The 14,656-nt window shown below is 33.6% G+C and overlaps 1 protein-coding gene across 1 annotated transcript; it reads left to right on the top strand.

Annotated features, from left to right (window-relative positions):
- The first annotated feature begins 4,026 nt into the window (after positions 1-4,026).
- Positions 4,027-13,017, top strand: LOC136232976 (uncharacterized zinc finger CCHC domain-containing protein At4g19190). The gene is made up of 7 exons (XM_066022469.1): positions 4,027-4,295; positions 4,400-4,462; positions 4,568-4,704; positions 4,844-4,969; positions 9,874-10,075; positions 11,467-11,581; positions 12,026-13,017. Exons 1-7 carry the CDS (start codon positions 4,083-4,085, stop codon positions 12,562-12,564), a joined length of 1,395 nt encoding a protein of 464 aa, XP_065878541.1. The 5' UTR covers positions 4,027-4,082; the 3' UTR covers positions 12,565-13,017.
- The last annotated feature ends 1,639 nt before the right edge of the window (positions 13,018-14,656 follow it).

Here is a 14,656-nt window from a genome sequence, read left to right as displayed (position 1 = left end):
TGTGAAAAAAACCACATCTAAACTCATGTATTAATTTATGTCGTAAAGCAAAGAATGTGACTTTTTTTTTCCTTTTTTCTTTTCTATTTTTTCACTTTCCTATCGTGAATTTTATTAAATTGCTAGCAAGAGAAACAATTAGCACTGCATAATTATGAAAAAAGAAGACAAAACGTGGAAAAGTATGATGATGATATATACGACGAAGACGATGGTGAGCTAGAACCAGACGATGATGGCTTACATTTTATTTTATAACTGCTCATGGTGTTAACTTAAATATATATCTCCTCCTTTTATTTTAACATCCTATTATTTATGTGACATTTTGAGAATTATTTTATTAGTCTTGATGTATTAAGAATAAGATTTTATAGTGTAATTAAGTCATAATAACTACTATTGTTTCTAACTATTATGTAACTTACCCTAAAAAAAACAATTAAAGCGGTCTACAATAAAGTGAGAGTGAAAATTATTTGTCAGCTCCCGCATATGCTGAGGAATCACAAACTCCATCCTTCACTTTAAGTACCCTATTTATCCCATAGACGTGCTTACAATAAATATTTTTTTTTTGACCTAAATTTACTTAAAATAAGTCACTTTAAAGTATAAGAGAGATTAAAAATTGATAAAATTGAAGCTCTTTCATCAAATTGAGCATACATGTTTTGCATAAACTAGCAAATGTACAAATTCCTTATCATTTTCTTTTGTGTTATTTTTAGAACTTTCTTTTCTATTGTGTTTTACAAGAAGATTTACATTTATGAATTGTAACTTTTACAAATAACAAGATCAATTTTACAATGGTAAATTCACTAACTACTCTACCGTTGCAGTGGTTACATGCTCATGGCTCGTGACGATACTTCCGATTCACCCTCCGCATCGACAACCTCCACATTATCCTATAAAAAAATCCACAATTCAATTCTAATAACTAAATGCAGCCTCACCTGAGATTCAAAGTCCAATAGTCAGAGAGAGAAAGAGAGAGGAAGAATGAGCATAGAGAGAGTACTGTTCCTACTTTATTCATGCCAAGTAATTTCTTGTACTGTTTGCCAAGAGTATTTTTCGGTTCTGCCAGGACCTGATAGAAAAAGACGATAAATTATTAGAGAAAAGCACATTGCAAGTTTTGATGGATATCTAGATATAGCTTATTTTCATTATCAGACATTAATACAAAAACTGATTTCTAGTCATGGAATCGTTTATGAAAAACAAATATAAGATTTTAATGGGTAAGAATACTAATTAATTGTATTATAATAAATAAGAATATAGAACTAAATAAAAAGATAATATAAAGTTAATATGGAAAGAATATAATATGATTAATTTAAGGGTAAAGTTCAAATAAAACCCATGTGGTTTCACTAATTTTCAGATAAAGGACTGTGGTTTACTTTTTGTCAAAACAAGGATTGAGATTTCAAACTTGGATTAATGCTATTAAAACCATATTTAACGACCTGAAAATGAAAATTTTCAAGAATTAAAGTTGTTCAATGTCATATTTTCTATGAAACTACATTTTCGATTTTCGATAATCATCTTTTTTGGAACTTTCTCTCTCTAAACATTAACTTTCTCTCTCTTTACCAAACATCATCTAAACAATCTCAAAATAAAAAAGTTGAAGAATTAAAGTTGCTTAGAATATTAGTAGTTCTTAAAATATGTCATTTTTGAAATCGTCAAAGGTGATTTTAATAATATCAATCGAAAAAGTCCTTATTTTGTTAAAGTTGAAAACCTCAATTCTTGTTTTGACGAAAAGTAAACCACAGTCATTTATCTGAAAATTAGTGAAACCACATGGGTTTTATTTGAACTTTACCCTTAATTTAATTATGACGTTTAGTTTAAATTATATATATTTTGTAAACGTTAAGCTTAAATTCGTATTATTTTTGTAAACGTTAAGCCTATATTGGTGCTATTTTGTACGTGAGATCTAAATTGATGCTATATTGTAAACGTTAAGCCTAAATTGATATTATGTTATAAACGTTAAGTCTATATTGGTGCTATTTTGAACGTTGAGCCTAAATTGATACTTCTCCAAACATATTAGACCTATTTTAGTATCTTATCCCTAAAAAAATAAAAAAAAATTATAATTTTTCAATGAAACATGAGTTGTTTAATACTAATGATTTTCCAGGTTAAAAAATTATATATCAATTTAATCATGTAGTTTGTAATCTGATAAATTAATCTAAATATACAATAGGTACTGAATCTCATTGGATTAATTTGTTAAATATTACTACTTTATTGTAGCTTAAAGATTTAGATTAAGGCCCTGTTTGGTAAAGAGCGTTTTGGGATAAAAAGAGCGGTTTTGACCAATTTTAGAGGTTTGACCACTGAAACCGCTGATTGGAGTGTTTGGTGGAGAGAAGTTTGGGAGAGAGTTTTGGGATGAAAACGCTAATTTAGAAAAAGCTCTTAAAAGGAGCTTTTTCAATTAGCGTTTTGCAATATTAAAATTAATGGACTCCTTTAACCCTAATAGATAGACTCCCTCTTCTCCTACGCCAAAATTAATGCATTTATTCGTCTTTTTGCATAAACCGCTATTATCATTCAGCTAATTTTTACCAAACAGGTCTACACAAACAACTAGTCAAATCAGCTAATATAATCAGCTAACAGCTAATTCCCAAACAAGACCTAAATTGAACTTATATGTCAACTTGAGTAGTCTAATTGACCTTTAATTTTTAAAAAACAACTCTAATGGAGTATTTTTCTTATGTTAATAGGTTATACTCACATAATACATTTTATTTTATTTTACTTTAATTCGATTAACTTTTTTATATTAATTATTGGGCAAATTATACACATGATCTCTGAACTTTACTTATTTTAATATTCTGGCCACTGAACTTCAATTCTTAATGGTATGACTAGAGGTGCAACAGAACCGAACCGAGACCGAACATGGGCAGACTCAGCTCGGCTCGAGCTCGTCGGAGCGGCTTATTTTGAACTTTTTTTTAAACATTTTTAATATAGTTAATTGTACTTGATTAACATTGATTTTATTATTGATTTGGTCTTTATTTAATTTTTAGGTAAATTTCAAATAAAACCCATCTGATTTCACTAATTTTCAGATAAAGGACTGTTGTTTACTTTCTGTCAAAACAATGATTGAAGTTTTACATTTGGATTAATTCTATTAAAACCATATTTAACGACCTGAAAATGAAAATTTTCAAGAATTAAAGTTGTTCAATGTCATATTTTCTATGGAACTACATTTTCGATTTTCGATAATCATCTTTTTTGGAACTTTCTCTCTAAACATTAACTTTCTCCCTCTTTACCAAAACATCATCTAAACAATCTCAAAATAAAAAAGTTGAAGAATTAAAGTTGTTTAGAATATTAATAGTTCTTAAAATATACCATTTTTGAAGTCGTCAAAGGTGATTTTAGTAATATCAATCGAAAAAGTCCTTGTTTTGCTAAAGTTGAAAACCTCAATCATCGTTTTGACAAAAAGTAAACCGCAATCCTTTATCTGAAAAGTAGTGAAACCACAAAGGTTTTATTTGAAATTTACCCTTAATTTTTTCATCGAGTTTGGACTACATACATCATTAGAGCAATTCGGCTTGTTGACATTGACAAATAAAAATAAGAATTCATTGGTCAAGAGAGATAAAAATTAAAAACTAAAACGAAATTATAAAAATTAATTTCGACTATATTCTTCCAAACTCGATTTTTTCCTCTTCAATTTTGTGATTTTCAATATTAGAATCGTCAAAATCGATCTTCTCATCTTTTAAACTCGACGCAAAAGTTAAATAAGAGACTAATCTATAATAGAATCAATGATCAAGAATTCAATGTGAAAAAATAAATGATCGGAGACTTAATCCTTTAAAATATCGTTAAAGTTCAGCAGCTTAATGATATTATTGGAAAAAGAAAAATAAGAAAATTGACAGAATTAAATCAAATTTGAAATGTCGAGCGATTTTTGAGAAATATAAAGAAGAAAAAAAAGAGGGGAAAGCATAAAGACAGGAGGAGGAGGAAAGAAGTAAATGGAGGGTGAAGAAGGAGAAGGTTTAAGACTGAGCAAGAGAATCAATGATGGCGAAGTTGATTACAAAACCAAATCTGGCACTGCGTGGAGCCATTCTTATCTCAACCAGAAGCCATGGCATCCCCTTTCCTATCCTAATCAACGCCGCAAGTGGATTGCTGAGCAGACCAACGCCCAGCGTGAACGTCGAGCCGAGGAAGTAGCCCGTGAGGTATCCGATCACTCTAAACTTTATCAATTTTATTCATAATTATTACAAATTTTTAATTGCTTTGCTCAATTAGATTTTTCTAATCCCATTTGATTCTGGTGCAGTATGCTCAAGAACAGGAATTCTTTCGCCAGGCTGCTCTTATCTCCAAGAAAGAAAAAGAGAAGGTGTTTTTATTTTCCCCTTTACGAATTCGGTCTCTGTTGCTTCTCGCAGTCGTTTGCCCTAATTTTTTATGAATGGTTTATTTTTTGTGTGACTTGATGAAATAGATAGAGATGATGAAAGCTGTTAGCTTTATGTATGTTCGTCCACCTGGTTATAATGCTGAAAGTGCCAAGGCAGCAGAGATTGCTGATGAAAGGAAAAAAGAGGAATTGGATGACCCATTTCAGAAACCACTTGAAGCGTGAGTCTCTTCTGCAATGTAGATTCTCATATTATTCTTTTTTTAAGCTGCTTTTTATGTTCTTTTAAATGTGAATATATTCATAAGTGCATTACTAGGTTTTAGTTAAAAGCTAAATGATGATTGTTTTTGTTTGCAGCCCACCGGAAGCAAGCTCTACTAGAGATCCTTCAGGAGAAGAGAAAAAGAAATCAAGGCCGAGGGATGTTTTTGGCCGTACTGTACCAACTGAAGAAGAATTCGAGGTTCTTAAAAATGCTCCAAGGTATGTTTATATGCTACATAACCAATTTATAATTGATAAGGATTCAAGCTAATAACCACACTAGGAGATCAATAAAACAGAGAGAAATGGAGAAATAGTAGAGAGGGAAGCTCTTGTAGTCAAAATAACACAATGGAACAATGACAGAGATAACACGGGAATGTGGAAATACACAGGGGGGCCAATCCGTAATCCTACCAACTATATGCTGGTATCAACTTCTACACACCCTTCCTAGACTCCCTTAAAGCTACTGCTTCCCTAACAGCCAAGACACCAGAACCAATCACTCCTTGCCATCTGTCTTCTATTCCTTCCGTTGATAGAACCTCCAAACTTTCATGCCACGGGACAATTGATCCAATGGGGGCCCTTCGTTGGCTCGATCCTGGTGCATGACAACAATACTCTTGAAACAGGGTGCTTTTTTTATTTTATTTGTTCTTCTAAGAAGTAGCATAGATAAGTATGAAAGGGACTTGGATTGTTTTGAACTTTGTGAAGAAATTAATCCTTGTTTTTTTTCAATTTCGTATTCCTCATTAACTCATATTACAAGAATGTTAGACAAAATAACTGAAAAGAAAAACGATTACCTATCCTGGAAACATAGAAAATTAACTCAAATAAAATAACAATTGTCTTCACATTTTTAGGATACGTTGACCATAAGAAAGCACATAAACGAAACACATTGTTGAATTTCAACCAATGCCCTTTACTAAATTAGTACTTTCCTGTACACAGCTTTCTTGTGTATGTGTACAAGCACCTTTTGACTGAATCAAATGGGACTTCTTTGACTTAATGACATCCAACCATCTAAAGGTGCTGTCATGTGCACATAACACCTTCCTATTCTTTGTGGAGAGGGTTTCCACTGTTTCTGCGCTGTATGGGTTATATTATATGCTTTTAATGATAGTATCTCAAGGCATTTTCTTTGTCAAACCGTTGATAGCTGATTGTTGGCAGTTTTTTTCTTAACAATAGGATCATTTTGATTTGAGCAGTCTTTTGGCAACTCGGTCAATGGTCGAATTGCATGATTATATCCCTCTTTAGTGAATTTAGGATTGTCACGGAACCAATTGAATTAAAAGCTTAAGCTAATAGTTAAAGGCCCAATTCATATTAATATATGACACACCGCGCACACGAATGCCAACTGGGCTTGAAGCGTGAACAACACAAGCCCATCTTACCATGTGTTGAAATTAAATCAACAAATGAGGTTGCTAACAATCGAACCCTTGATCATCTCGTCTAAGAGGCTCTGATACCATGTCATGTCATGGAATCAATTGAACTAAAAGGTTAAGCTAATAGTTAAAGGCCCAATTCATATTAATAGCTGAGAAGGATCAATAAGTTGAATGCCGTTAGAACTTGAGAACTTCATTTTATATTTTTGAAAATGAATGAACCAATCAACCAACGAAAGCATAAATGCAGTGTTCCTCAATTTTCTTTTCTAACTTCCTATAGTTTTTCTGTGTTGTGTTTGTGCTTCAACTGTTTCTTTGAGAATTAGTAAATCTTTTTTAATTAATGTGACATATCTGTACTAAAATAAAGCGTCCTCATTTTACATGGGGTACTTTAAGTTTCGGATAAGACGATTGCATGTAACGATGCCATCAAAGTATTGAGAAAAAAATAAAGTGATTTGGTACTCATTCAAAAGTTGATGAGAATAATAGCAAGTGATTTGGTACTCAATTCAAAGGATAATGATGGATTCACTAGTTTATGGACATTTAGAAGACTACAAGTTTATAAGAATGTTAGGAGTGATTGTTCAAATAGGTGCGGATGGCAATTCTTATGGCTCTTCATGATGACAAATGCATGAAATGGGACTTTAAGTATAAAAAGTGGGTCTTGGTGTGCTTGCCACTCATGGCCATTTCTTAATTTAGATATAGGAGTCAATCATGCATTTCATGGATAGTGGTTGCCTTGTATCCTTCCTACTGGGGTTTCAAGTCTGTTTGTTATGCACCGCTTGTTTGTTTGTAGCTTTTTAGTTTATATGTTGGGTTACGGTTGGGTTCAAATTTATGAGTTCCCACATAGACTAGCTCTTGTTATGTTTATTTTCCAAATAAGAAAAGATAGATGAATGAAAGAATCAAGCTAGCATAGTTGTTAAAGGCGCAAGGCGAGGCGCGCGCCTTAGGAACACGAGGCACATAAAATAAAATATATACTCTTTTACTAGTTAAGCATAATAAAAAAAACACACTTATGACCACACAACCAAAAACAAAACCACATAAGAACATAATACTAAATCATTAATGTCAAAACACCAAGTTAAGTTCATACTTCATAGAGACACTAACATATACTTAACGTCCTAATCTAAGTACCTAACTATAACTAATGGTACAGAGTGTTGGGCAGTGAAACACTGTCACATTCATAAGATGTCGGTGGCGGACATGCGTATGTTGAGATGGATGTGTGGTCATATGAGAAAGGATCAGGTGAGTAATGAAATAATTAGGACAAAAGTAGGGGTTACATCTATTGAGAATAAAATGAGGGAAAACCGACTAAGGTGGTTTGGCCATGTAAGACGAAGAGCGCTTGATGCGCCGGTTAGGAGGACTGAAGAGTGGCAAACGGATGTAGTGGTGAGGGGTAGGGGAAGACCTAAGCGAACTTGGAGGGGAGGGTGATCGAGAGTGATATGAGTTTATTGGGGATTGAGGAAAATATGGTAGTGGATAGGACAGAGCATAGTTTAATTATGAACACATGACTTCTCTTAATCCTTCTCTATTCTTTTTAAATTTAATTATGACTCTTGATATTCTTATTTAGATCAAGGATTAAGATTAATCTTTTTTAAATTAGATTAGTAGTGGTCGAGCTTAATCAAACAATTATTTTAGCAGAAAACTGTAAAAAGTGAAAACCGTCAGGCGCGCCTTGATCCAGGCTCTGAGGCGCAAGCGAGGCGAGAGACTTTTGTACAGCGCCTCACTTTCTGCATTCAAGGCTCAAGACCTTGAGCCTTGAGCGAGGCGCACATGAAACAATTATGGCTAGTAAGCATGAAAAGAACAAACCCATAAATGCTTTGTTTATTTTGCGTGAGGTAACTTGTATGTGGAATTTTAAGGAAAACATTTTCTGCAACCAAATTCCTTTTTGGTTGGTGGCAGTACTTAAAGATTAGAAATAAGCATTGTTTCTGGCTTTTGGAGTATATAAATTTTTATGTATATGATGCGAAAAGAAGTCTAGTTCTCATTGGCCACCGACATCAGCCATTAAGGGCGTGCTTGTCTTGGAACAAGGAAGCTTTGATACTAGCTAAGAAGTGTGTTTATCATGGTTGGTTGGTGTTTATCTTAATTATTTTTGCAACGATACTCTGAACATTCCAGGTGACCAGTAAATCATCAACAGAACAATCTAACAGTGCCACTTTGATAATAATATAAAGAGATGTCTTTCTTTGATCCCTTGAAACCAAACATGAGTAGCTTAAAAGTTAACTTCTCATGCCACATACATGGTGACTGTTTGAGACCATACAGAGATTTGTGCAACTTGCAAACATGTGTGGGGCCTGGTGACTGTTTGAGGCTATACAGAGATTTGTGCAATGAATTTCTTAAATAATTCACACTTAGTTTTCTCATTAACAGAACACATGTTTATATACAAAGACAGTCTGTATTAGCTATTTAGGAAAACCGAACCTATAGCAACTCTAAATAGTAATAATGACCTAGGAATACCGAAACCTAACAGAACCTATACCAAATCCTATACAAATTCTAATTAGAGCAAACCGTGTAGTATAGGCTGATTAGGATAATACAAGTAATTCCTAATCGTAGACGACATCCTTATCACTAGTGAATTTCTTTGAGTAGATGATAGGAAGCCTCTATTTTCTGCTGGAACATTTAGTTCCCTAAGGCTTTGAATAATTTTGGGAGCTCTAAACCAAATCTTGGGCAGAATGCTGAGCCTCAATAAATTCATAGAATTCTGTAACAGATGTTTTGAATCCCCAAAGAAAGAGGGATGAGTCATTTTTTGTTAACTTTTATGTGCTGTAGTTTCCATCATTGATATGCTCCCATCTTATAGTAAGCCTGGTACACATTTTACTAATGATCAATGTTATATACAACTCGGACCGGACCGGCCGGTTCGACCGGTTGAACCGGAAACCGGCTAGAACTCCGATCCGAGTTGAACTGGTTTGTTGCATTTACAACAAACCGGACTGAACCGGAATCAGACCGGAAACCGGCGGTCAACCCGGTAACCGGTGTGACCCCGGTTTAATTATAAAAGTTAACTGTGGCGCGCATAAATGTGCTAGCCCGTTTATCAACTTAAGTCAATTTCTTTGTGATGATGTTATGCCTTTATTTATACTACCTAACCTTTGATTGGTTTCCTCAAACTTCCGATGTGGGAAACTCTTTTATTTCAAATTCTCATAGTTCTTAGATTAGGACTCTCCGCACCAAATATTTTCATCCCAAAATATCTTTAAATCAAATAGCCTTTTTCCTTATTCTTTGTCTCTTCAAAAGGGAAATCTTATTATTTTCTACCCTTTGAATCATATACATATAAGCAACCCAGTATTATATCTTGGTCCTATATTACAAAAAATATTTACTTTCATGTCATGCCACATTAATATATTGTATTATATATAATTTATAAAAATAAATTAATTATATATTTTTTATATATTAATTACGTCATCCGGTCTGACCAATCCGAGCCATCCGATCTGACCAAGTGACCCGTGACCCGACTATAAATCCGGTTTGATGTCCGGTCCGGTTCTGATAACATACATTTGAAAAAATTGAAACCCTTCTTATTGGATGATCATTGCTAATGATAACATTTTACAGGCTGGAGACAGGTGTTGCTGCAAGAGCAAAGCCTTTTGCGGTCGAAGTGCGTAATGTAAAATGCATAAGATGTAGCAATTTTGGACACCAAAGTGGTGATCGGGAATGTCCACTGAAAGATGCTATAATGCCTAATGAAGAGAGTCGATTAAAACGAGATGATCCCTTGACTGCCATCATTGCTCAAACGGATCCTACTGAGGTTAGCATTATGTCTAATTGGTTGTTGACCATAGTCTTGAGTAATAGCTAGTTGAGTTTTATAGTTATATTTATTTGGCTTGCACAGCAATATTTGCTTAACATGCTTATAAGTATGGTTTGATCATGGAACAAAGAGGTACTATTTGTGATAACATGCATCAGGTTATGCTTGGTCACAAGTAGTTTGTGCAGATGGGAAATCAATAAACCATTTCTTCCGAACCTTTTATGAAACTGAATCTCTAGTCAGTTACTTGGCTGTTTATAACCTAGGAACAAGCTAAGCTGTTTTATTTATTTTTCTATTGAGTACGATCTATTTCCGCATCCAACAAATTCTATTGAGAAATAAGTTGTGCTACCAATCCTCATAGTTGATCCAATGAATAGTCTGTCTCCTCCCGTATATCTTTCTTACTCTTGTAATTTAACTAAAGCAAGTAACAAAGTGCTTGGAAATAGTTGTATCTACTCTTACCTAGCAACAAAATTAGAACGACAATTTTAGATGCAACACGATAGCAAGCCCGAGCGTAGCATGAAATCAGTGGTATGTATTTAGGTTTATCATGTCATGTAGTTATTTTTCAACTTGATTATAACATGAAAAATATGTGTGCACATGTGCATTCAATGACAAGTTTCATTCATCTTTAATAAATTATATGGTATCATGGTTAAATTAAACATATGTTTAATTCATGAAACACATACCTAATGACCAGTTTTAACTTCTACTATTTTATATAACACAACTTAATATTGGGACCAAAATGGTTATAGCCACCTACTGATTGAGAAAATATGTTACATGTGCCATATCAAGTTAAAAGTATCGAACAGGATGTAAATTCGACCCACACCATCTAACTAAACGTATTATATTATTATGCATGCATTATACTATGATACTATTATACAATTATTATATGATGCATTGTCTTAATGTTTAAATTTTTCGTGCCATGAACTTGTCGTGTTCGAGTTGACCACAACTCTTTTTCATCCATGTCTCTACATGCTATTCTAGCAATGATTGTAGTTGATTCCAGGATAGATATTTTTCTTCTCTATTCTTCTACTTTCTCGTGCTCAAGGTTAATGAGTTGGATCATGGAACCTAGTTGTGAAGTTTCGAAAATGGGTAGCTTCTCTTAAAATAACTGATAAACAGGAACATCCTTTACAGCATTTTTAGAAGGGAATTTCAATGTTTTAGATGAGATGAGATACAAGCTGTGTTATATCTGTGTATGTAAGTGGGAGTAATGGGAATTTTTAGTTTCTTCATATAAGTTTTCCTGGGAACAGTTTCTTTTTTGCAGTTTATTTGGCAAACATATCCAGTATCTCATCTGAGTCTCTTCTGTTTGTCAAATTTTTACATAGCCATTGAAGTGGGAGCTGAAGCAAAAACCAGGAATGAGTCCTCCTCGTGGGGGTTTTAGGCCCGATGATCCCAATCAGCAAATTGTTGCTGAGGACATATTTGATGAATATGGAGGTATGCACCTTAGCGTGAAGTTTTTGATTGCATATTCTGTTGGATTATACATCCTGAGGTCCCTCAACTCCACAGTTGTTACATATTGAGCTCCTGATATTATTATCACACATGGAGCCTTTCATAATTTATAAACTTATACTTTGAAAGCTTCATCTTTTATGTTTACACATTGAACCCTTGATCATTTATAAACCTACACTTTGAGATCAAGGGCTCAATTAGGTCTTTCAAGGATTCAATGTAGGTTCGTTAATGATCAATGGCTCAATGTGTAAGGGGCTTGATGTATAAGTTTATAAATATCAAGTCTCAATGTGTAAAAGAAAAGGATCAGTGGCTCAATGTGTAAAAATAAAGTTCAGGCGCCTCAAGTGTGCTTTGATCTTTTTTTATTGCATATTTTATTTCATATTCTTAATGTCATTCTCATCCATTTTTCAGGGTTTCTCAGTGGTGATATCCCTCAGTTGCTGACCACCTTTTCCCCAGCAAAATCCGTAAAAAAGACCAAAAAGTCAAAAAAGCCTAAACATAGAAGGGATTCATCACCAAGTGGAAAATTGAAGTCTCCTGAAGAAAATGGGTCATCTTCACCTTCTGATAATGAAGAGAAGAGATCAAAGAACAAGAGAAAAAAGAAGGCGAACCGTTCTGAATCAAGTTTGTTTCATGATTTGAAGTTCGATAGGCATACAAAGAGTAGCAGACATAAGCGTGCATATTCATCTGATGATTTCGAGTATGGTAGGCACCATCAGAGTGAAAAGAGCAGGCAAAAGTATGCTCATTCATCCGAAGATTCTGATATTGAAGGGCACCATACAAGCACTAGTAGTAGAAAGAAGCATTTATCTTTGTCTGAACGTTCATCTTCTGATAGGCATCGCAGAATTGACAAGAAACAAAAAAATTATCGACATTCATCTGATGATTCAGACTTAGATAGAAAACACAGAAGTAAACATCGCCATCATCATTGACATTAAGTCTAAATGTTTATGAGATGGGGTTGCAGATATTTTTTGTTTCCCTTGAAAGTAATGTAAGTGTGAGCTTCTAAGAATGTGATTCAAGAAATTAATCTGCCAACGTTTTGCAACATTCTGTGAATTTCAGAATTTCGAGCAAGTTTGTGTCGGGTGCATCTTCTTCATTGCTGAGGTAAACTCCTCTACCATCATTTTCACATAAAATGTGAATGTATAACTGCTTATTATCAGGGAGAGAACGGGACTGCTGAGAATTCCATCTGCACCCGGAGTTAGAACTATGCATACATCATACAATGTAATTACTCTTTTCTCATAATTTAACTTTGATTTATAATTATATTGAATTAGTTTTTTCTTTTTATGTTAGTATTAGAAGTGCAGCTCGTGTGCATAGGTTTAAGGTTGTACACTAAGTATACAAATGGGACATTTCTTTATGCACCTTGAGTATTAAGTGTTGTTAACACCCGGATATAAACTGGTTTAGTAGTAAAACTGTATTATGATATTTGAGTGTTATAAGTGCCTAAAAGTATTAAATAATGTAACTGTTTGATAAATATAAGTATATATATAAGGCTTTAAATCTAAAAAATATTCATTCATATTGTTAGGAGATTAGGTTCGCTTTATGTGCTTTATGTGAATTAGTCGAACAATTCAAAAGAAACTTCTAAAAAATCTATGTCAGTGTTTTAAAAAATTGGATTGCTATTCGTCGTCCCTATTTTCCTTACCGTCGCCTCCTGTTTGACATTTTTGCCCTTTTCATTTTTCATTCAAAAAAATGAAATTCTCTCAACCCCGAAGAACAAAACGAAGAAAAATCATGCCTTCAAAACAATGAAAAATACTTGAACATCTAAGTTTTGTATTAACCAATAATCTGAAATTTAACGAATTTAACTTGAAACGAACTTTTTTTTTGGTTGAATTTACTCTAAACGGGTAGCCCATACGGTTTGGTCCATGGACCGACCGTATGAACTACCAGTTTTGCCTAGGTAAAACGGGGTAGGCTACCCGATTTTGCCTAGGCAAAACTGGTAGGCTACCCGTTTTACCTAGGAAAAACGGATTTATTTATTTTTTAATTATAATAAATATTAAAAATAGATAAATTATGTATTGATTTGATAGAAAAAACGTATAGATAAATTTATTGATTGGAAATAAAAAATACGGTATTGAAGTGTCCAATTAATTTTTATTTGGTAAATTATATTTATTTACCTTTTAGAACGTAAATTCAATTATTGATAAATTATGTATTGATTGGATAAAAAATGTATAGATAAGTTGGAAATAAAAAATACGTATTGAGGCGTCCAATTAATTTTTAATATTTATTATAATTAAAAAAAAAAATAAATCCGTTTTTCCTAGGTAAAACGGGTAGCCTACCAGTTTTGCCTAGGTAAAATCGGGTAGCCTAGTAGTTTTGCCTAGGTAAAACGGGGTAGGCTACTCGATTTTGCCTAGGCAAAACTGGTAGTTCATACGGTCGGTTCATGGACCGGACCGTATGGGCTACCCGTTTAGAGTAAATTCAACCAAAAAAAAAAGTTCGTTTTAAGTTAAGTTCGTTAAATTTCAGATTATTGGTTAATACGAAACTTAGATGTTCAATGAAAAGGGCAAAAATGTCAAACAGGAGGCGACGGTAAGGAAAATAGGGGCGACGAATAGCATTACCCTTTAAAAAATCATAAACCCAATCTATGTAAACACACTTAAAAAATATAATTTATTTTTAATTATAAAGAATAAAATTTATACTTAAAAATAAGTATTTAATATATAAATTTACCAATTAATACTAATAGGACATGTGGGGACGGGCCGATCCGTGCTACTTTTATCAATTTCAAACCCACATAAAAAAATAGATGGGTTTTAGCGGATCTGGATGTAAAGAAAATTTGTCTTGACCAAACCTGACCCAAAGAACACTAAAAAATCGTCTCCGGGCATCTGAGAATGATTCGAGCCGTATGAAGGGAAACTTTCACGTACAGTTTTTTTTTTCTTTTGGGGGGGGGGGGGGGGGGGGGTGGGGGGGGCTGGGGAAAAGCCAAAC

The sequence above is a fragment of the Euphorbia lathyris genome, chromosome 6, assembly GCF_963576675.1.
Source record: "Euphorbia lathyris chromosome 6, ddEupLath1.1, whole genome shotgun sequence".
In the NCBI taxonomy this organism is placed as follows: Eukaryota; Viridiplantae; Streptophyta; class Magnoliopsida; order Malpighiales; family Euphorbiaceae; genus Euphorbia; species Euphorbia lathyris.
Note: the sequence above shows the minus strand (reverse complement) of the source record. Positions and strands in the feature narration are given on the sequence as shown.

Excerpts from the sequence above, each read along its gene's own strand:
- LOC136232976 (XM_066022469.1), top strand. The coding sequence starts at position 4,083 with ATGGAGGGTGAAGAAGGAGAAGGTTTAAGACTGAGCAAGAGAATCAAT. Across the intron at positions 4,463-4,567 it reads CCAAGAAAGAAAAAGAGAAG|ATAGAGATGATGAAAGCTGT; the intron begins GTGTTTTTATTT and ends TTGATGAAATAG. Across the intron at positions 4,705-4,843 it reads TTTCAGAAACCACTTGAAGC|CCCACCGGAAGCAAGCTCTA; the intron begins GTGAGTCTCTTC and ends TTTTGTTTGCAG.